Source organism: Medicago sativa, chromosome 2 (genome assembly GCF_051527215.1).
Source record: "Medicago sativa cultivar Bolivia chromosome 2, Bolivia_mono, whole genome shotgun sequence".
NCBI classification, from domain to species: domain Eukaryota; kingdom Viridiplantae; phylum Streptophyta; class Magnoliopsida; order Fabales; family Fabaceae; genus Medicago; species Medicago sativa.
The window spans coordinates 7,197,389-7,220,012 of record NC_140750.1 but is presented as its reverse complement, the minus strand read 5'-3'; the positions used below and the strand labels follow the sequence as shown (position 1 = coordinate 7,220,012).

General features: G+C 32.1%; 3 protein-coding genes and 1 long non-coding RNA gene across 4 annotated transcripts; 1 reads left to right on the top strand and 3 right to left on the bottom strand.

Annotated features, from left to right (window-relative positions):
* Positions 1 to 407: 407 nt before the first annotated feature.
* Positions 408 to 1,506, bottom strand: LOC146944084 (uncharacterized). The gene is made up of 3 exons (XM_085742451.1): positions 1,384 to 1,506; positions 952 to 1,302; positions 408 to 857 (listed from the first exon to the last, which is right to left on the bottom strand). The coding sequence occupies exons 1-3, from the start codon at positions 1,504 to 1,506 to the stop codon at positions 591 to 593; spliced, it is 741 nt and encodes a 246-aa protein (XP_085598577.1). The 3' UTR covers positions 408 to 590.
* Positions 1,507 to 6,796: 5,290 nt separating this feature from the next.
* On the top strand, positions 6,797 to 8,608 carry LOC146944083 (uncharacterized). Its single transcript, XR_015025837.1, has 5 exons — positions 6,797 to 6,992; positions 7,092 to 7,166; positions 7,253 to 7,340; positions 7,775 to 7,859; positions 8,479 to 8,608. It is a non-coding gene; the product is annotated as an uncharacterized LOC146944083 (long non-coding RNA).
* Positions 8,609 to 8,697: 89 nt separating this feature from the next.
* LOC146944082 (uncharacterized) lies at positions 8,698 to 10,076 on the bottom strand. The gene is made up of 3 exons (XM_085747911.1): positions 9,877 to 10,076; positions 8,876 to 9,776; positions 8,698 to 8,769 (listed from the first exon to the last, which is right to left on the bottom strand). Exons 1-3 carry the CDS (start codon positions 10,074 to 10,076, stop codon positions 8,698 to 8,700), a joined length of 1,173 nt encoding a protein of 390 aa, XP_085604037.1.
* Positions 10,077 to 13,437: 3,361 nt separating this feature from the next.
* Positions 13,438 to 17,236, bottom strand: LOC146944081 (uncharacterized). The gene is made up of 11 exons (XM_085742452.1): positions 16,902 to 17,236; positions 16,234 to 16,381; positions 15,765 to 16,032; positions 15,456 to 15,674; positions 15,261 to 15,351; positions 15,024 to 15,192; positions 14,778 to 14,935; positions 14,558 to 14,678; positions 14,302 to 14,472; positions 14,122 to 14,202; positions 13,438 to 14,026 (listed from the first exon to the last, which is right to left on the bottom strand). The coding sequence occupies exons 2-11, from the start codon at positions 16,369 to 16,371 to the stop codon at positions 13,733 to 13,735; spliced, it is 1,710 nt and encodes a 569-aa protein (XP_085598578.1). The 5' UTR covers positions 16,372 to 16,381; positions 16,902 to 17,236; the 3' UTR covers positions 13,438 to 13,732.
* Between the last annotated feature and the right edge of the window lie 5,388 nt (positions 17,237 to 22,624).

Sequence of the window (22,624 nt, the reverse complement as noted above, 5' to 3'; positions counted from 1 at the left end):
TCACTATTATAAGCAAAATTTAACTTTTTAAATACATTGAATAATTAATGTATCTAGTCTTTATTATAGATTAGATACATTAATTATTCAATGTATCTAAAAAGTGAAGTTTTGCTTATAATAGTGACCGGAGGGAGTAATTTTTATTGAATACATAATGTATATGGTTTATATATTGACCAAATAAATTAAGTTATTTTTTTTTTGAAAGACAAAATACATTAAGTATTGAATGAATGAAAAAAGTTTTTATTTGTCTGCAAATGTGATCGGAGGGAGTTAAGCACCATAATACATAGTTGTATGGTGTATGTGTAAATGGAAAAAAAATTGAAAATTGAATTTTTATGAATGAAATTACTATTGGGATTTAATTAGAGTTGAAAAAAGTACAAAATGTACACAGGTGGCGGTAATGCACATCATTGAATAGTTGAGTCAATCAAAAATATGTGGTGGAAATTCAATGACTTGCTGTTATGGATATTAGCTTGTAGTCTTTACAATGCAGGCATAGTACAATAAATAAATTAAATATAAATGTTAGACTATTGAATTTGGGTCCTAATATGTCATTAATAGAGTAGCAATTATACACGTCTTGAAACTTTGCTAACCGACACGATGTTTTTCGCCATTATAGAGTCGCACTTAAATTGCAGGACACTTTTAGGATAAATGCGATTGGTTAAGCAAAATGATTTCCATCCACGTCCAATGATAACAGTTGTTTCATTAGTTGCATGATCTTTTTTGAATATCAATTTGCAATCGGTTATAGTGTTGGAAGTGCCACAGATTCTCAGGTACTGATGGTTGATAACGATAAAAAAATTACCAAGATCTTGTGGTAGAATCTGAAATTCAAAAAATTAGTAAGATAAATTGAAAGATTGAAGAACAACTACTAAAATATGGATATAAAATTACAATGAAAGATATAATATTTACCAATTTGGAAGAAATTTTAGCATTGTCAGGCATGTCGAACTCAAAGGTAATATCTCTAAGACTGGAAGTTGTCAATCTATGGTAACGTGGATATTCATTGTATGGTGTAGAACCATTGAAGATTTTAATATGAAACGTACTATTTCCTAAATATGCGTAGGACATGAGTGGATTTGATGTTATATTATAAAAAGCTCTAAATTCATGCCAACCATGTGTTAGTATTGGCATAAGTAGAGATTTGTTAAATTCAACTTCATGAAAATTTCCATAACCATCAATTAACATCAATTTGTCTTGCAGATCATCATAAAGTTCAGCAATAATAAGTGGATCTAATTCGCATATTATCTGTGATATAAATAAAACAAAGTTAGTGCAATGACATTATAAAATGGAAGGAAAAAAGGTTATATAGAATAGAAGCAATACCTCTGTGCAGACTGCTACGAAAAATGGTCTATTAGTTTCAGATGTAAACAATGGAGCAATGCTGCAATTCACCGATTTTTGATTGCCTGGTATTTCACTAAGTGATGAAGAACTGGATTCCATTATTAATGATAACTGTTCTATGTATCATTTGTTGAATATGTATATATACTGTAAAATTGGTCATAAGAAATATTTTATTCTTTCATTATAATAATATTATGTATTATTTTATGTGTGGTTTTGTTTTGATATAGTTTGTCATTATTACGTTATGATAAGAATAATTATTGTAAAATTATTTATTAAGAATATTGGTTCAGAATGGCGTGTTCGAGGAGCAACACTCCAATTGATTACAAATAAATGTTGTAGGGAATATTGCAGTGTACTTGGTGGTCAGATTAAATTAAAGATTGATTCAATTTTTTATGCTGGTTCATATTTGTATTTAAATTGGTAAACGTATATACTCCCTCCGTCCCAATTTATCTGAGCCCTTAGCTCATTTCACACAAATTAAGAAAAATGTATAAATAAAGGAGAAAGTGGAATATATTGTATTGGAAATGCTAAAAGTAATATTATTTAGTGTTATATTGTATTGGGAATGATTAAAGTTGTATTGAATATTGAAATGACTCAGTTATTTTGGGACACTTTTTTTTAGAAAATGGGTCAGATATTCCGGGACGGAGGGAGTAGTTAAATTCATATAATGGTAAAAAAATGTAAATGTGAATTTTTGATTTGGAATGTAAAAAAATTCAAAGAAAACATTTAAGTGGAAATTATTTTAGTGTATAAATTAAATTAATTATCTATAGTTCAATATGCATTTTTTTTTACAAAAGTTCAATATGCATTTTTAAACAGTGGTATATTATAGTTGTCTTTACATGAGAATTAAAAAGAAATAAAATTTCTGTTTACAAAGTTATTGTCAAGTGAAGTTTCGAAAATCAAATGTGAATAAAAGTGTGGAGATAGGCGTGCATAAATGTGCACTATTTTGTTCAAAATTACGAATGGTCAACAGGAATATTAGATACAGACTATGGTTCAGCAATAAAGCAGTATAGCAGATGCTGATATTCAATGGTCTAATCAAAATTATTTTACAGGCTACAGTTGCAAAGCAAATTTATTATACAACCATGGAATACAAACAGAAGCATTAAAAATAGGCGTTAATAAAAGTTTAGATATTACATCAAACAACATATATAAAACATAAGTTAAAGACAATTACTATTAAAGACTTAATAAAAAGTAGACATAATACTAATACATAAAAACATAAAATAAAATAAAAATGTAATGCTTAATATGGATCAGAAAATGAGATAATTAGAGTTGTGAATTTCTCAACTATACTTATGTTGAGTTAGAAGCAGAGGCTGATTCCTGGTAAACATGGCATGAAGTAGTGTAACATATTTTTGTAAATTTGAATCGAATGACTCCTGGGGTAAAGTGATTTTCTTGGCAGAATTTGTTCCAATCTAGTCCTAATATAACGCTTAAATCAGTGTCGTTCTTCATAAGGACATCAAATAGTTGGTAGTGACCTATATCAGTGCAGCAATAGAGAATATCAAATGAATGTTGTCTGAGGAAGTCTCCAAATGGCCTTGGAAGAAACTACAGAATAATAACATAAATAACACAATATTAACATCGAAAAGTTGGCAAAATATATACTTATAAATATAGAAATAAAAGGAAAATAGTAATGAAAAAAATAATAAGTAAATTAATTAATGAAGGAATTTAATATAATAACCATCATAGGTTGAATCAATTGGTAGCTTAGGACAGGAACATCAAAGAAAAAAGTGTCTTTTGGATCAAGACTTCGGCTATGAAATTTAGGATAAGTGTGTGGATCATCAAGTTCTTTGAATCCAGCAATTGCAAAAATGGTCTTCCCATAATATGAGAAAATGATCTCGGCATTTTCTGGTAGACCATTATTTTCAATGAGATCATCCCAACCATCGGATATCAGTGGAAAAATGGTGCAGTTTCTGAATTTGAGTTCATTGAATCCAGCTTCCTCGTTTATAACATGCCATGTAGTCATAAGTTTGTCATAGTATTTGTTAACAAACATGGGATCTACTTCAGGGTATTTCTGAATTGAAGAAAAAACATTTATTAACTTATTGTTTAGAATAATGTTAAATTGAAAATGATAGTTACAAAAAAAGGTAAATGATATACCTGTGAAGCAAATTTGACCACAGAAAAATGATCAATTGGTTCTTGTAGAAGGAGTTTTTTGAAAGAAGACATGTTGTTGATTTGAAAAAGCTATCAAAAGTTTGCAGTAGTTAAATATTTAGGAGTTTATGTATATGTAGTTGTAGAAAATCGCATTATAATTATTAAAGCTAAAATGTTAATAATACATTAATTTTAGTTGGTTGTATCATTAAATGATCATTTAGTTAGGTTGGTGAAAAAAATAATATTACAGTTTAGTGAAAAGTGAAAATGTAATGTTTGAAAAAAAATTTGATACAAATGGCAGTATATCTTGAAGGCAGTTTTGAGGTGGTTGTATTATAAATATGAAGATTAGAAGGGCAATTATCCATGAATTTAAATAGGAATTATTGTGTATGAAAAGTATGAATTAATTCGAAACCATGTAAATTACAATAACATGTTTGATTAATTTAAACATTGGGTTATGATTGTTTATGAACCTGGCATTTAAAAAAAGTACTCCATCCGTTTCAAAATGAGTGTCGTTTTAGGTGTTTACACACATATTAAGAAATGCAATGATTAAAAGAAAGAGAATGGTTATTTTACCAAATTATCCTTATTAACTATTGGTTAGTTTTAAAATTAATACTTTGGAAGTAGTGTGCTGGGTATTAATTGGATGGTACAATTGAAAAGAAAAAGTTATTATTGCATTGGAAACTGAAAGTGACATTCATTTTGAAACAAATTTTTTTGGCTAAAGCGACACTCATTTTGAAACGGAGGGAGTAATGTATATATGGTTTTTTAATAGAGCAATGCTATATCTCTAGAAAAATAACTTGAAGAATTCTTCAAGAATAAAGAGTAGCCAATCGCAATGCATTATTTGCCACAATTCAAGGAGGTGTGGCTGAAAAATAGGAAGTGGACAAATAAATCATCCAATTAAAATTTGCCAACTGTGTCTTGAAAAATTCTTGAAGCTATTTTTCTTGAGAAGTAGCATTTTCCTTTTGAATAAGACTGAACAAAATAATATATTACATGGAGTTTTTAAACAATCTATACATAAAAAGGTCACAATGGATTAAACAATCTATGGTGATGATAAGGTTGGGATTTTACGTATTCACAATAGACTTAGTTATCATACTGTTGTCATTCAATATAACCTCTATCTTGTGCTGTAACGAAAATGTCATAAACTTAAAGGTTACTTTCATCCTATATATTACTATCATATTTTATTGAGTTAGATATCTTAGAATAAGTTGTAGACTTAGTTATCATATTTTAATAATTTTTATTTTTTCAAATAAAGGCCATATTAGTTTCATGTTATAGTGTTCGATTCGATACTTCAAATTCAATTATTGAGTTAGATATCTTAGAATAAGTTGTAGAGAAATGTGCGGTTGGGGTGTGATCAAACCATGTCTAGAATATACACTGTTCAATCACGTGGTGAGAATCTAAACTTGCAGTACAAATAATAATGTCAGGTATAATATAAAGTTGTAGTCCTTAGTACGTCACACATAACTTGCATTGTAGCTCTATTGGAGTGGGATAGTAATAGAATATATAATTAATAGGATGTAGTATTGGAAAAAAAAAAGTTTATAATTATGCACGCAACTTTAGTTAAATTACTAAATTACTTAATTTTTGAAATAATACTTTATAAGATGATATTTATAAGAGAAAATTTGGTATCGACAATTTGATGTATTTAGTTAAAAATTCAGTCTCATATTATAAACTTCAAATGTTGATTAAACTTTTTCTTGAAAATCGGACCGGATGTAGTAGTAAATATAAGTAATAATAAGTCAAAGAAGAAATAATAATAAAATTAATTAATCTTCCTTAAACAATAATGACACAAAATTAGTTGGTTCAGAAATAAATGACATTGTTGAGTTGGTGAAGATGGACATAAATTGCAATTACCTCTTCTACAATTAAACACACAATATAGGACAATTGGCAGTGTGTAGTTTAGGAACATGTGCATAAACAATGGTATGAAATGAAAAAGAGAAAAATCCATAAACAAAAGGACAAAATATCATTCAGACCGTGTTGAAAGAACAGGAAATAAAGCAGTGGTCTTAATTTTTGCTACGCATGCTTATGAGTAGTTATTAAAAACTGTGCTTTTATTTTGCCACATTTCAATATATATTTAATAAAAGATCTGCCATGTGATATACAAAACTACTCCCTCTAGTAACTATTATAAGCAAATTTCTACTTTTTAGATTCATTTAATAAATAATGTATGTGATCTACAATTAAGATCATATACATTATTTATTGAATGAACCTAAAAAATCAAACTTTGCTTATAATATTGACCGGAGGGAGTACTTGTTATAGTCATATTGATAATTCAAAAAATCGTTATACATTATGTATTTAATGAATGAAAAAAGTTATTATTTGCTTATAAATTTGGCCAAAATATGGTATATCAAAGTATATAATTATTATAACTTAATGGAATTATGTTTTATTTTATATTGGCCGGGGTTTGAACCCCAGACTTTTGATATTTTATGCATTGTTTAACAACTAAGTTAATCTAACGATGAGAACTCAGTGGTAATTGAATTGAGATATATGATCCAGTCCTATTTATAAGAAAAAATATAATTAAAAAAAGCCAAGAAAATATATCAGATATAATGTTCATAAAAAAAAAGCAAAAGAATTAAAGAAATGCAATTTATATTATGTGAAATGCAATTTTTTTTAAAGAATTAATGTATAAATTAATTTAAATCGAAATTAATTAATTTGTTTGAGCATTTAACATAAAATTATTTATTCCATTTTATATATTTAATAACGTGTATGGTAAATTAAGTGTAATGTTGGTCTAACATAGACATTTTAAGTGAAAGACTGAATAAATTTACCATACCTTCTAATGGATGAATTATTAAGGGACCACAGGGAATGCTTTTAGTAGGTTGAGACAAAAAAGCAACAATAAATTAATTAATGGTATGAGTAACATGCATACGTGTAAAATTGATGGGTTCGTAATGGGTGCGACAAAAAAAGTTTTGTTAATAAGAATTCTTAACAGTAAGATTCGAAATAGAGACATGCATGCAGGAATATTTTGCTTTATTCAGTCTTGTGACAAAATAATTGTTGAAAAAGATTTTATAAGCTTCTATGACCAATTATGATCAATTAGGTAAGGGTGTAGATCTTGTAGTTATTGTATAGTGATCGATTTGTATTAATCGTATACCTTATGGCAAAAGTATAGATAAGTAACAGCCAGGAGTAATGAAAAGTTGCTTAAGAAGATAGATCCTCCAAAACAGAAACATTATCCTAAAACAGATGAAATTACATTGAATTTGTGCCAGGTAATATACTCAATTTGTACCTAATTCTAATTTTGTGGTATCTTAAGAAATATATTGTATTGTTAGTATAGATAAGTAACAGCCAGGTTTCATGAACAGTTGCTTAAGAAGATAGATCTTCCAAAACACAAACATACTCCTAAAACAGAGGAAAATACACAGAATTTGTGCAAGGTAATATACTCAATTTGTACCTAATTCTAATTTTTTGGTTTCTTAAGAAATAGATTGTATTGTTAATATAGATAAGTAACAACCAGGTTTCATGAAACGTTGCTTAAGAAGATATATCCTCCAAAACACAAACATTCTTCTAAAACAGAGGAAAATGCAGTGAATTTGTGCCAGGTAACATACTCAATTTGTACCTAATTCTAATTGTTTGGTTTATTAAGAAATAGATTGTATTGTTAGGATTGTTGCAATAAACTTGATAGAAGTTATTGTATTGAATTGGTACCAAAGTCAAATTGATTGTTTTAAATGACTTTAGAATAGCTTACTATAAAACCAATCTAAAAAAATTTATATTTCTGAGATTAACACTGATCTGATATCACATGCATGTATGGCCATTCAAGTTAATTTTGCGCAGTTAGGAGAATTGAGTCAATAAGTAACATGTAGCAAATGATTTGCAATTACTTGAGCTTAACTGTAAAAGGCTTTAGATGGGAACAGGTCACCTTAATAGATATAAATATAGAACCAGATCTTAGTTTTAAACATTGAAGTCGAAGTGATATAACAAAGTTGAAGAAAGTTGAAGTTGAATGTTTCAGGTTCAAACTGGGGCTTCTGGAGTTTGGATAAACAAATTTTGATGACATACCAAGCTTGATCCAACTTGTTAAAGCTACCTGTCATGTAAGTAAAAAGTATAATTAATTAGTTGTTAGTAGCTAATGTGCATATTAAGATTTTTGTTCTCTAGTATAATTGGGCATAAAAATTGATATACTTACTCAGTGAACATTTTGAAAGACTTCTTTGTAGACCACATTTGTTGTTGTTTCCTTTGGTAGTTTGTTTTCATCATGTATCAAGATCTTAATACCTTTTTTGCTTGTGACATTTTCCATTCTTGCATGATCAGTGAAGTATATGAATTTTTCTCCCACCAAATGGAAAAACATCCGTTCAACAGCTGGTTTCCTCCCATGAATTTTGAAAGAGAAAATCCTCCAACAGGCCTCACTTGGTGAGATATATCTACAATCCAAATAATGTTTGATTTCATCGACCGGTTGTTGTGAAGTTGTTGGCCGTTGGTTAGATGGAACAACTGAAGCTGTAATACGATCATATCCTTTGTGAATATACTTGAATAAGTATTTTATGGATGTACTTTGATTGCACCATTCCATGTTGATATGAGCTTGATACTTAAGCAACAATCTTCTGTTATAGGGCACAACATTCCTGTTATCCATTGTAATTCCATTTTTCACGACCGTGTAACTTGCAGAACTTCTTTTGTATACAGGGTATCCATCTTGATCAACAACTGTCTTTTCGGTGAACTTCTTTGGAAAGAACTTGGAACATTTGTCCTTTCTCATACACGGTGAGGACAACTTAGCCAGTCCACACGGACCATGAATCATGTGACTTTTGACCAAATTATATAAAACCGTATCTTTTTCAGGATCAGGGATCTCAGCAGATATGATGGAGTCAATATGTGCAGGAGTTGGGTACTTGCTTAAAGGATGTAAAAAAAGTAGAATGTGAGCATGCGGTAGACCTCTTTTTTGGAATTCGATTGTGTACATAACTGTACCACAAAGACAATATCAACAAAGGTTAGAAGACAAAAAATTACAAATAGTTAGTGAGCAATTCATTAATAATGTTTGTATAAATGACTTACATGCTACAACTTTACCAAGGACATGTCTTTTTGTTAAGTCTTTCATTAGCTCATCAAACTTGATTTTAAATATCCTTGCAATGATATCAGGACGATCTGGAGGCTTCAAATTGTACTTTTCAAGTTCTCTAGTAATCTCAGGCCAATTAGGATTACATGTAAATGTAATAAATAAGTCTGGGAATCCAACCATACTTGAAATAGCCATCCCATCAAAATACAACTGATCCATGTATCTTTTGCTGCCTACAAAGGTTGAGGGCAACACTACTCTCGTACCTTTGATTGTTTGGGTATTACCAGCTCCAGTGGATTCAGTTAGTTGCCTGTATTTACCTACTCTTAATTTTCTTTGATTTTTTCTTAGCCAAGTAAGTCTCTCTGTCTCCATCATGGTGTAACCATCAACCAAGAATTGCTGAAAAAGTCTTCTAGACAATATTAAAGTATGTGCCTCAAATTTTCTGACCATGATACGAAATGAGAGCCATCCTTTAATAGTTAGACGATTCCTTCCGGTAACAACAGTGTCATCTTTGTACCTCAGTAATATGCCTGGGCGGTAACCATCTTCCCCATAAGGGAAAATTAGTGGATATTGAAAACCTAGATAGCTTGCATGAAACTCATCAATTCTTTGTAAATGACCACTTTGACCTTGCATTATAATATCTCTCTTTGCAGCTGCATCGATATCACCTACAATTAGTGCTGCAACCTCTGAAACAGTAGGTTTGTTATAAACCCGACCATCACTCTTCCTTTCAGAAATCAGTTTCAACTTCACATGTTGAACAGGGCCATCCTTTAAGATATCTCGTGCCATTCGAAAAGCTTTAGCATGAACATTATGCTGATCAAGCATTGACTTCAATTGCTGCACAATATTCGGATCAAGATCTTTGTTGTTCCTGACATTTCAATACAACATTTGCAAATTTGATAAATGGAATCAATATAATTTGATATGCTAAATATTGAATAAGAAAATAGTTTGATACGTGTACTGACTTGAAGGTGGATATTCTATTAGCAATTTCATTATCTGTGTCATAGATGTATAGTTGTGCAAATTTAGGTCTTTGTCCTGCTAAGGGTAACATGCTGCCAATTCTATGACAGGTCTGGCCATGCAGTCTCAACGTGGGTGGCCCTCTCCCTTTTCCAATGTCGGTGTCCATACTCATACCAGGTGAAGTAAAAGAAAACATAGCATTGTAAACTCTTGCATTTGCTTGGTAATTCTTACTGTCTCTGCTTTGATGATCATATAAGAGATGTTGAAGTAAAGGAGGAGGTTGTTCCAGTAGTGGTAGTTGAACATTACCAGTTCCACAACATAAGCTAAATTTTGGCTGTGTTGTATTCCTTGATTTCTCTTTCCTCTCTTGATACCACATTAAAGAACCACAAAATTGACACTCCCAAACTGGATCACCTATATCAAAGTATCCTGTGAGGGTATTAATGGCATTAGTATAAACTTGAATAAAGATTTGTAATAGTAATGATCAGTATTAAATATATATAATTGTATTAATTTGTCTTTCATTGTAACAGACCATCAGCATGATTGTCTTGTTCATCATCAATTTCTTCATCTGTAGTATTGCCTGATTGACTTGTGTGGTCACTGTGATCAGAGTCAGAATCAGATTCTGTATCATTACCATTAACATTAGTTTGTTCTGCATTGTTACAATGAACAGGTCTGCTCCTGAAGTATTCAGCATCGTTGGCAATAGATGTTCTTTTGGTTGGACCTCTAGCAGTTGAATTAGAACTTTCTCCAACATGAAAATTGGAAAATGGTTTAGCATGACCTTGATCAGAATTGGATGTTGGTGTACTACTGAAATTATTAGGCACATGCGCATAACTTATAGTTGTATGTGAGGTTGGGAGGTTATTGTTCTCAGGAGTGAATGTCCTTGGAGAGGAATCAACCATTGAACCCTTGAATGGATGTATTGTCTCAGAAGCAGGAACGCTGGGACGTTTGTTGTGTGCATTTCTGTTGTTTCTACATAAGAATCCTTGTGCAAAGCTATCAATGGATGAAGCAGGTTTCGGGTTTGTTCCAACAGTAGAAGTTGTAGGTTTGATTGGCCGAGGTTTTGAAACTCTGGAGGACTTGTTTTGAGCAGCGTGTGTTTTGACTCCATGTACATGTTGATACTTTGACTTAGTCAGTGAAGCTGGTAGTATCCTCGTATTGAGATGTTTACTGGATGGAGAAGGTAAGTTATCAACATTAGGGATATCAGGTGTTTTTCTCTTACTTCCAACATTAGTAGTTTGGGAAGCAGTTGGTCCAGGCTGCACCACTGAATCAAATTTGTGAATAAGATTCAAGCCAGGTACATTTTGTCTTCCATAGGCAGGGGGTGTGGGTTGGATATTTTGATATAGTTTTGAAAACTGGGTATGACTGCCAACATATGGTACATTGATTGAAATTTGGCTTGAGGTTGGATTAATAGGTGTGTTAAGCCTGGATGAGGTGATGTCAGCAAGAGGTTTTGATCCAGTGGACTTAGTTATTGATGTTGGAAGCATCCTCTTATTGAATTGTGTACTGTCTGAAGAATGGTTGTTATGAACATTAGAAATATCAGGCGTTTTGCGTTTATTGCCAACATTAGCACTTTGGGGAGCAGTAGGTCCAGGCTGCAAAGTTGCATCAAACTTGTGAAGAAGATTTAACCCAGGTACACATCTTCTTCCATAGGTATGCGTGGGTTGGGAACTTTGATTAAGCTGTGTAAACTGGGTATGATTGGCAACAGATGATATAGTAGTGGAATTTGGTTTTGAAGTTGGAATAATCTGTGTGTTTAGTGTGGAGGAGGTAATATCAGAAAGAGGTTTTGATCCAGATGGTTTCTTTGAAACATGGCTTTTTTTGTTGCAAGCTGACTTCCTCTTGTGTCTAGCTTCTGCAGACTTGGTATGAGGTGATACATGTTTTTTATCCATTTCCTGCGCAGACATGAATACAACAGATCAGGTCCATATATTGCATAGATCCTACAATGGAGGGTTAGATATTAATGAAGAACATATCTATATATGATTTTCTAGTTATGTAAATGTTCCTACACTTAGAAAAAAAAGCATATGGTCTGTTATATCATGAAACAATGTAGGGGGCAGTGATCACAATCCAGATTTATGGTAAGACAATCAACTATCTTAATAAGTGTTACACCTATATGCACTGTTGTCTAATTCCACAATGATTCAAAATAATGACAAACAACCAACAGCTTGAATGGGATGCATGTAAAATGGATTCAAAGAACATATGGTTATGAAGATTGCAAGTTGATATGTACCTGGAGCTAGGACAAAATAGTTGATTGAATAGATTCAAGCTGCCCCGGGCATATGGACCTTGCTGGTATGTTTTTTAAATGAATGAAACTTATTTGTTAGAATGATGTTATTTGTTGTTTCAATATTGAAATTTCGATTTAGAAGCAAACATGGAAAACATAATTCATATATCCATGTTAAAAAGTGAGACAATGCATATAGGTGTTAATCATTTTACATCCGTTCTTGGTTGAAAAAATCCACTACTACTATTATTATTATTATTAAAGAAACAATAAAAGTGTGTTTAAAAAGAGAGTAGTATGAAGTTATAATTTAATATTGTAATTGGACTAAAGAGAAAGTCTACTACTGACCTATGAAACAACATGATAGAAAGATTTTTAGATGTGTTGTATAAGCGTGCAGCTTCTACCAGCCAACACTGTTTGATCATTTAATGCATTGCAGAAAGGGTACATATTCCAAAACACAATAGTCTTGTCAAATATGAAGGAGTGTATTATATAAGTACATTATTATTATTGAACTACATGGTGTAGTCACGTTTGATGTTTGCTAATTGTTATAAAACTATTTTATGTATCTTTTATATTATTATACGTAATTATATGCAATAAGATAAGCAATTTTTGAACAACAATCCATTTAGTTTTCAACCATTTGTTTCTGATAGGACATTAGTTATATTCTAAGATATTCTAAGATATAGTTACAGAACTGCATATATCAATAAATCATATAACTCAAAATACTCTAAATTTGTTTTCATTTTTCGCTATTATGTGTAATTTAAAATGTATGCACTTAGTAAGGAAGTGAAGCTCAATAAATGACCATTAGTTTGGAGTCCTATATGTAATGACCATGCATATATCATCCTCTCCAATTCGCTTAATGCAATTACTAACTTATTGATCGATTCAGATATATGAGTTGAAGAATTATAAGTTAGCTTCCAGTAAGATTAAGTTTTAGCACGTAACATGAAAACATTATAAGTCACGTGAAATACATAATCAGTAGAATATAACATTTTGCTTCATATAACTATGTATGGCATATCAGAAATGTCATGTGACCTGATGGTATTGCAAAGTTATAACTGAATTTCATAAATCAGTATTAACTGGAAAAACATGGTTGTAATAAATATAACTGCAAAGTCAAATATAAATAGATAAGTAGGAAGTTACATAGTAGTTGATGAAATAAGTTAGATAATCAGTGCAATAATATAGCAGCATAAAATATTGATAGCAAAGTAGGAAGTTTTATATCACTTGGCAAACAAAAGTTCATCAAGTGCATACGTTGTCATAATTATATTACAAAACATTGAGCTATATATAATGAGCTCAATAATATAGTAGCATTAGTCAGTATAGCGGGCTAATTCATTGGTAGGAAAGCAGGAAGTTTTGTATCACTTGGCAAACAAAAGTTCACCAAGTTAATACGTTGTCATGATTATATTACAAAACAAATAATATAGATAAAAGTTTTAATAATAATGCAGGTAAGTAGGTCACTTCTTCTCCTGTTTGATTAGCTTCAGCCTTTTGGATGAAGAGTGCTTGGCAGGAGTTTTTTCATCAAGGTTGCGTGGTTGGGGAACAGGAAATGTGGCCTTAGGAGTTTCTGGGGTTGTTTGAGTAAGCGCTGGTGCAAACGATGGTTCAGCAAGCAAGATGTTGTTCAGAGGGGTGAGTTGGGAAAGACCATCCCAATCAACTATTGTTTCAGCATTCTTTGGGTTGCTAATAGGTGTGATCTGAGAAATATGATCAGGATCATATTCAGATGTTGCAGACATCCCTTCCTGCATGTGGTAATTGTGTATGACATAAAGGTTAATTTGTTTGTTGTAAAAAGACTACAATTTAAGCTGTCTTCAAATATAATGATAGCACTTACAGCTGGAATGGTATGATCTTCACTTTCAAGAGTGTTTGAAAGCTGAGGAACTTCAGCTGGCTCCAAAGATGGTGCAACAGCCTGCATATTAAAGTTATGCTCCTAATTGATAAGTAAGTGTTTCCTAACTTGAATCCTTGTTAAATAAGTATTAGCTCACTCAATTATAACAATTATTACCTCAACAATAGGCAACTTAGCAATGACTTGATCAATAATTGGTTGCCCTTCCCTGTAACACACCACCGAAAATGACTTCCACCTAGGTTGCCACTTGACCTTGAAAACGAAGGTTTTTTCAGCAATACTTTCAATGATCATAGGATACTCAAAGCGATTAGTTATTCCAGCCTGTGAAAACAACAGTAAATTGCTGAGTAAACATATGAACTGTTACGCGACAACAATATTATAAATAACTTAAATAGTTTTAAACCTGAATCATGTCACTACGGAGCTGTGCTGCTGAAATACCCAACAATTGAGTGACCTCGCGGTCCCATAGAACAAAGGTAGCCTTTGTGTTCTCGTAAGATACATCAATCTCCAACTTGTACCTAACAGTCAGGTGACAACATTAGTTAAGTGTCTTAATGTTGAGATGACTATAAAATAAGTTGTGAAAGAAAGTATAATTCTGCAGGTAGAACACATACCTGACGATCTCAGTTTCGGTGTTGTGTCCAGATTCACATGTATATGGAGGTTCATCACCTTTAGCAGTCTTGGGACATTTGCAGCAAGCGAAATAGTACCAGCCAAATTTGGTAGAGTTGACCTTTTCAACGTGTGCAACAGTTACACAATACGATATCTGAAATTATCACATAGTAAGCTATTTAGCAATGCGAATAAATTACGGAAAAGAAGGTACCTACTGAAAATATGTGCACTTATTAAACCTGATCAAGTTCCATGATCTGAGACAATGGCATAATCAATGGCTCAGACAACAAATCAGCTTCAGTCGGGATCTGAGAACCACTTGATTGTGTACAAACAATCTGACTTTGGGACTCAAGCAGGTTTTCCTTAGGCAACATACATAGATTGTGTATTGATATAAAAATACTTTAAACCACAATAAGAAAACACAAAAGTATAAACCAATGTAGAGTAAATCACAACTGAGAACAAACCTTTCCCTGAAATTATTGATCTCAGGAATGTCTTCATTAATATACAACTTAGTGAAGGAGTAAGTGTTTGAAATGCTCAGTGGAAAACGACCTACAATTATGAATAGCGACATCAGTAGGACAGGCATGAGTACATGAGTAGGACAGGCATGACTACATGAGTACATGAGTACATGAGTTCACAACTTAACAAACCTTCTTCTTTGACTTTGCCATACTTAAGCAGAACTATTACCGGACCATGTTCTTTTCTCTCATTGTTGTAGTTAATAAAGGTCCCAGCATAGGACTCCCATAGAGTGCAGTTAAGAGTGACATCACTCAAGTCTCTCAAAGTAAAGTTAACCTGAAGTTTTTTCCCTGTACCTTCATGGACCTGGCAATATCCCATGTCTTGAACCACACCGATCACATCTGCACATAAATTAAACACAAACCAATTAAACCATATTCAATAAGTCAGGCATGTTAACAGAGTTATAAAAATAAACATAAGACACTCACGATATAAGAAATCAGAACGCCATTTTCCAGATATAATTTCAGCCAAAGGTTTCATTTTCAGCAGTGGATTTGGTATGTTGTGAACATTGACATCAACTGCTGTTGTCCCACCAGTCCATTTCAAACGGTACTTATGATCAGATGCTTTGAAGAGCAAATCATTGGTACCAACTTGGAAGTTGCTCAATGTGTAGGTGTTATTCTCTTTCAATATCAGATCATACATAGCTTTGTATTCAGTAGGGATCACAACTTGAATATCATCCCCCTATAACATATGTTGTATGTTAGTTTTGTCAACCAAACTATGTACATTTAAGGTCAGTATGGAGAGACACATAAACTCATATTTAAACAGCACTTGCTGATAATCAACTTTTCATGTATGTAAAAGTTATTGATATTCTTTTAGGTTTTATACTATATTTAGCATATAGAATATTAAGGCAGCTAATGATACACATTATACCTTAGCATCAACGATAACCATCTCCAAGTGCTCCCTCCCATCCTTAACAACAACCCATTTGTCTTTCACCCTCACAGCTAGCTTCCAGAAATCCTTCTTTTGGTTAATGTCACGGATAAATTGAACTGGTCTTATCATTGTTATTGCTCTGAGAATAAATAGAAACAAATATGTTATAAGTTAGACAATACATAAGAACAGAGTAATATAAGTTTGAAAAGTGTAAATACATAAAACATGGTTTTACAGAAAACTTGTTAACTCAGATCTAAAAACAAATATGTTATAAGTTAGATTTGTTTTACAGAAAACAAATATGTTATAAGTTAGACAATACATAAGAACAGAGTAATATAAGTTTGAAAAGTGTAAATACATAAAACATGGTTTTACAGAAAACTTGTTAACTCAGATCTAAAAACAAATATGTTATAAGTTAGATTTGTTTTACAGAAAACAAATATGTTATAAGTTAGACAATACATAAGAACAGAGTAATATAAGTTTGAAAAGTGTAAATACATAAAACATGGTTTTACAGAAAACTTGTTAACTCAGATCTAAAAACAACATGGAGATTAAACAATGTGGAACCAGAACAACAAATGAAGTTAATACATCGGAAAATATTGATAAGTGGATTCATGATATATGAGAGAAGTGGTTACCAGAAAAGTTGAAGTGTGAAAATGAAAGTTGGGGAGCTTAGAGTGTAGTAATTTTGTATGTGTAGTATTTTAAAAGTAGCAGGCGAGAATAGAGTTATGTATGATGATAGATATTGAAAATAGTGAAGCAGGTTTGATTGATTGGGTTTCTGACTTGGTGTATTGTTCGAAAAGGTAACTGGAAGCCTTTTAGAAAATGTACGGAAGTTGGGACATGTAGTCAGCTTCAAACCGGGATAAACATTTTGAAGTGCAATAAAACCAAACTAACATAACTTGGTACTTAGTTGTTCATTTAGTTAGGAAAAGCAATATTTAGACTTGTTTTACCCCTGAATTAAGGACGTGTCATCATTAGAGGATAGTCTAGTATGGGATTTTCCACAACATTGTTTCTTCTTATATTAAGGGGGATTGTAGGAATAGGATGCCCGAGAAGGTTAGAGAATGGCAAAATAAATTGTTTATTTTTTATGTACATTTTAGTTGCTAATCCATATGGCTGCAACTTATCCTCGATGTTGCTCCCTCCCACCGGAAAACATCTTTCTGTAGAGTTTATTTTTACTCACAAGATTTACAGGAATTCATCCTTCGGATAGGTGTTCTTGCTGCAACTTGAGCAACGCAAAGGTGCATAAAACAATCGCCACTATATATTGTCCCATGTTAGACTAGTTTTTTTCTCCTAATCCTAACAAAGTCATATTGTGTATTTTTTTTTAGAGGAACACAGTCTCATTGTTTTTGGTCACAAACCACCTAAAACATATCATTTTGAGTTTAAAGAATTGACAATTATATTTTGTGCATACTAAGCTGGAGTTGGCTGCAGCAAATGAAGCACGAATATATTTTATTACTCATGAAACACGAATATCTAATAAAAGAGAAGTGCTTATGTATGAAATTTTTCATAATATTCATGGAAGAAATAGAGAGAAAGTTTGAAACTCTTTTCATATATTAATGAAAGTAAATATCACAAATGAGAAAAGCTAAGTACAATTGACTACATCATGCCTATTTATAGACATCAATTAACATCAACTAATAACTAACTAACTAACTATATCTCTCAAATAAGTTGACCGTAGATTTTTTTTGCATTTACCCTAACTTGAATAACACACAACATTGTCCTTGAAACACGTGGGGAACTCTACCAGCATGAAAAGTTCAAACCAACAACAGGCATTGGGAGTAATTGGTTCAAAAATAAATGAAAATGGCCAAATGATTGGGTTTTTGAACACTTCATTCCGGTCATACCTACAAGTCTAGCCGTCAAGAATGTGATGCACACGTCACTTGCTCTAGTGGGACTTTCGTATATGGAGTACTCCACCTTTTGTCTTTGTTAAGTCTCAACTCTCAAGTGCATTCATTGGATAAAATTGCAACCTAACTCATACATGTCATCCCCTTCTTTATCCAATTTGCAGCACTACATCTATTGTTGGGTTGTGGAGATAACTGAATAAACCACCAAAAGATTGATTACTCTTTAATACGGTTGCAAGCTTGATCCTAGAACATTAATTAATATTTGAAAAAGTCTCCGGTTCTACAAACTAATACTATCTCTTTTAACTTTTTTTTTTAGGGAAATATCTCTTTTAACTATTAAAATTTATATTTTTCAATTTTCTGTATTAAATTGGTCATTTATTTTTTCGTTGACACATCTTTTATTCTTTCTTTTTCTAACTCTACTTCTGACAAGTATGAGCCTAAAATTATAAAAAAAGACACCTAATAAATGAGATAAGTCAAGGTCTATCGAGGTACACAACTCGATAGGACATGTGGCATCATACACGACCATTCACCGCCTCCTCAAAAAGAGCATCTCAGATCGATGTGCAATACAAGTTAACAGCCTTAACAATATATTATGAATTACCTCGTTCTACCTCGTACATCGACAAAGCGTTTGTGCATGCGCTCCACCACTTCAAAGTATAACCAACATCTTGATAGCTATAATGTTGTTCCTACAAACTGGGATCTCACCTGAATCGGATAAATGCGTCCATCTACCTCGTGTTCCGTTGCATTTAGATATACATGAGTGAGGAATGCTAGCAACACTCACTTTTTAACACTCTCTCTAGCACTCACTCATTTATTGGATAAAATCAATGTATGCTCCACCACTTTGTGGGGGTTCAATTTTTAAAGTGTAGACTCAATAATTTAAACCAATAAGAGAGTGAGTATTGGAGAGAGTGTTCAAAAGAGAGTGCAGCTAGCATTACTCTACATGAGTTATTCCTACTTACAGAAGACTCACTTAAACCAGATAGACTTCCACGCCTATCTGGGTGATTGGTTACTCTGATATCTAGATTAACCTCATAAAAATATAGACTAAATATAAGGAGAGAAGATTGCAACCAACGAGGAGCCTATCATAAGATCAAACACTATAAATAAGGGCCCCTCCCTAAGTACGATTATTCCACTTTTATCACAACTATACTCATTAACCATATCCTTCTGCTACCTGCTAGCACCTCGGAGTGTCTTTTACAGACACCCCGTACTTTCCAGAGGACCTATGACAAGGAGTGTACGAGCTGTCAAGGAGTATCCAGTCATCAACGAAGGAAGGATACCTTATGCTTAGGAGGAAAACCTCCCCTGTTCATACAAGAACAACTTCTATGACAAATTTGGGTGTATGACCATTGAATAATATATTATATAGAGTATTTCACCTCTAAACACCATTATAAAAATCACATCTATGCACACAAGTACCCACGCTCAGCTCCCTTTGCCCCTCTTATGTGCCTATGATCAATAGTACTTAATATAATATTGTAACTTATAATCATTCCAGTTTTGTTAAATTATGTTAAAGAAAAACTACCTATTTTTTACGGCAAAAGAAAAACCATTTTAGTGATATACTTCAAAATTGTTTTTATGTTGCCTCTAACCTTCCACAGCTTTTATAAAGTACAGTAAGGAATTTTTCAATTTAATTAGTGGGATCCCTATTCTGATCGTCCCAAATTCTTTAATATTGTCCAAACGTGTGATGATAAATCTCAAAATGGGTGCCCAATCCCACATTTTTAATGATCCCACGTGTGATGACAAATCAGTGTTCAGGTTTTGCCAGGATATATAATCCATGTGCCACTATAAATTGATGTAAAGATGACACATAATAACCATAAAGTTATAATCCGTGAACCTTGATCTACTTTCATGTGATTTGTTAAACACATCAGCATCTTGTTTTTATGGAACAAGAAGAAAAAAGCGTCTCACTTTTTACTATTTTCGTTTTGTTTTGGCTTTAAGAAGAATGTTGCCACATATATACACGTATAATCCGAAATTGAACTTTATTTTGTTTCCTTTTAGATCATTTGACATGTCTCACTTGTTTTTTTTTTTGACAAAAATGTCTCACTTGTTATCTCTTAAAAAAATGTCTCACTTGATGTTCAATAAGGTATTGCATGCAACCAATGAAACATTGACACTCTTCATATTCCCGGTGTCAGACACATGTTGTGTCCAACACCGACACATATAATTATACTTAAATTATACGATTTTCTCAAATTATTAGCGGTATCGTTATGTCAGTGTTCGTATTGTGTCCGGTGTCCGTGTCAGTATCAATACAACGAATAAAATTTACATTATCACGCTAAACAAGTATTTTCTCTCAATCTTTCAAAAAAAGTATTTATCTCAAGTGTGTGTATTTTCGAGGAAAGATTACAATCGTCGAAAATGTTATGCTTCGTTGAGAAAAATATGCATCTGAGTGACTGCAGTATATTCCTCTCCATGTGCATCCATGCAATGCAACAACTGTACACGTACTCTCAGATGTTGGAATCTTATTGAACTCCACAAAACGTACACAATTTTAAATCATATTAAATTTTAAATTTTAAATCAATTGCAAGTATAAATTAACATTACTGTATGTATGTGGTTGTAACCAAAAAAAAGTATGTAAGTGGTAGAAACTAATGTTGGTAATAAGCAAGTTCTGGTAGTGGCACACATCATATTTGCAATTTTGTGTGTTACACACACTCAAAGCCAAAATAAAAAACGAAAACGTAATTGCCATTGGGTAAGCCTCAGTGCATTCAATTCAAAGATGGATAAAAACTAATAGTGGACTCCAACATGGAAATGCCACAGCCATCAAATTCTCAAACATTATCCCTAACCCCTCTACCTAATGGAATTGTCACCCCCAAAGTTATTATTATACCAAAATATTTATATATATGTTTATCAGTTTATGTCAAATATTGGTGATGACTTACTTGCATGCGAAACCGCGCACTTACATATAAGCCCCTCTTCCCGGAAAATCCTAGATCGTTTCTTAATTTAACATGGCTATTCCCTTAAAATAAAAACAATTATTGATTAATAATGTATTTTAATTTAATTTTTCTTTGATATAAAATATCTTGATGCCTTGTACCAAAAAAAAAATAAAATCTTGATGCCGACATACAACTCAAACAACATTTCTATTTCTTATATGTTGAAATTGTTTGTAATTTGTTATTTGTCTCACATTGCTTAGGTTCTCGAACTACTGTTGAGTGAATAAATATGCTTGAATACTATTATCCTTTGAGTTAACTTTTGGAATGAGATCCAAACCTATTTAACATTATATACATAAATTTTTTAATCAGTGGATGAAATGACAAATTTCACCTAAAACTTACACACATATACAAGGTATTGGATTCGAACTTGGACAAAAATATATAGTCTAACAATATTAGCATTGCAGCCGAGTTAGACCTTATGACCAATAAGATGATGTAATGAAGTGTTAACTAATTATTTGGCCAATCACCAAAAAACAACTAATTATTTAGCCTCTTGATAAAATCCAACATGGCCACATTTTCCTTTTGGGTTCCCCTGGCTCAAATATCTATGATGCATCTATAAAGCTAATTTGTTTTCAATGACTTTTAGTCCAAAATAAATTGAGGGATTATATTTAACTTGTTTTCTCACGTTACGTTGGCATAACAAATCAAGGAACTTAATGAAGGAATGCAATAAAACTTAGTACAGTATCATCAAATCACTAATGCATGTGAGAATATCACAGCTAACGATCCAGATCAGATTTTATAGCAAATGAAAAATTATGAAAATATATATTAAGTGTTCATTAATGTTAGATGAGTGTGTGCACTGCCCCAAATTTCATGGTTTCATGGGGGAAACATATAGCCTGGGTCTCACGTGCAATAGATGTGGGTTTACATCAAAACCAAAACCCAATTTTAGTTACTTGTTGTCTATTTTTAATAAAGAAAATGCCAATTCATGTATTACCCAAGAAGGTCCCATAAAATTGAATTGAATTTGGTGAAGATAGATGATAGGTCTAATATTTCATCTCCACTAGCTTATAGACTAATTAGGTTGAGATTGCTCACCAAAAAAAAAAATTTGGTTGGGAGGTGGAGAAAGACTCCATGTTAGACCTGTTATTAGTGATATTGTACCAGATAGTATACCTAAAAGAATGAGATAAAAAAATTTCCACAAGTATGCTATTATATTATACATCATGTTGGTTCAAATATAGTCAAAATTTCCATAAAAAGTTATTCATATATATAGTCAAAATTGTCAATATTTATATGTCTAAGTGGCAAATAATTTCAATAAAAAAATGGCAAAGAATTTAATTTCCTCAA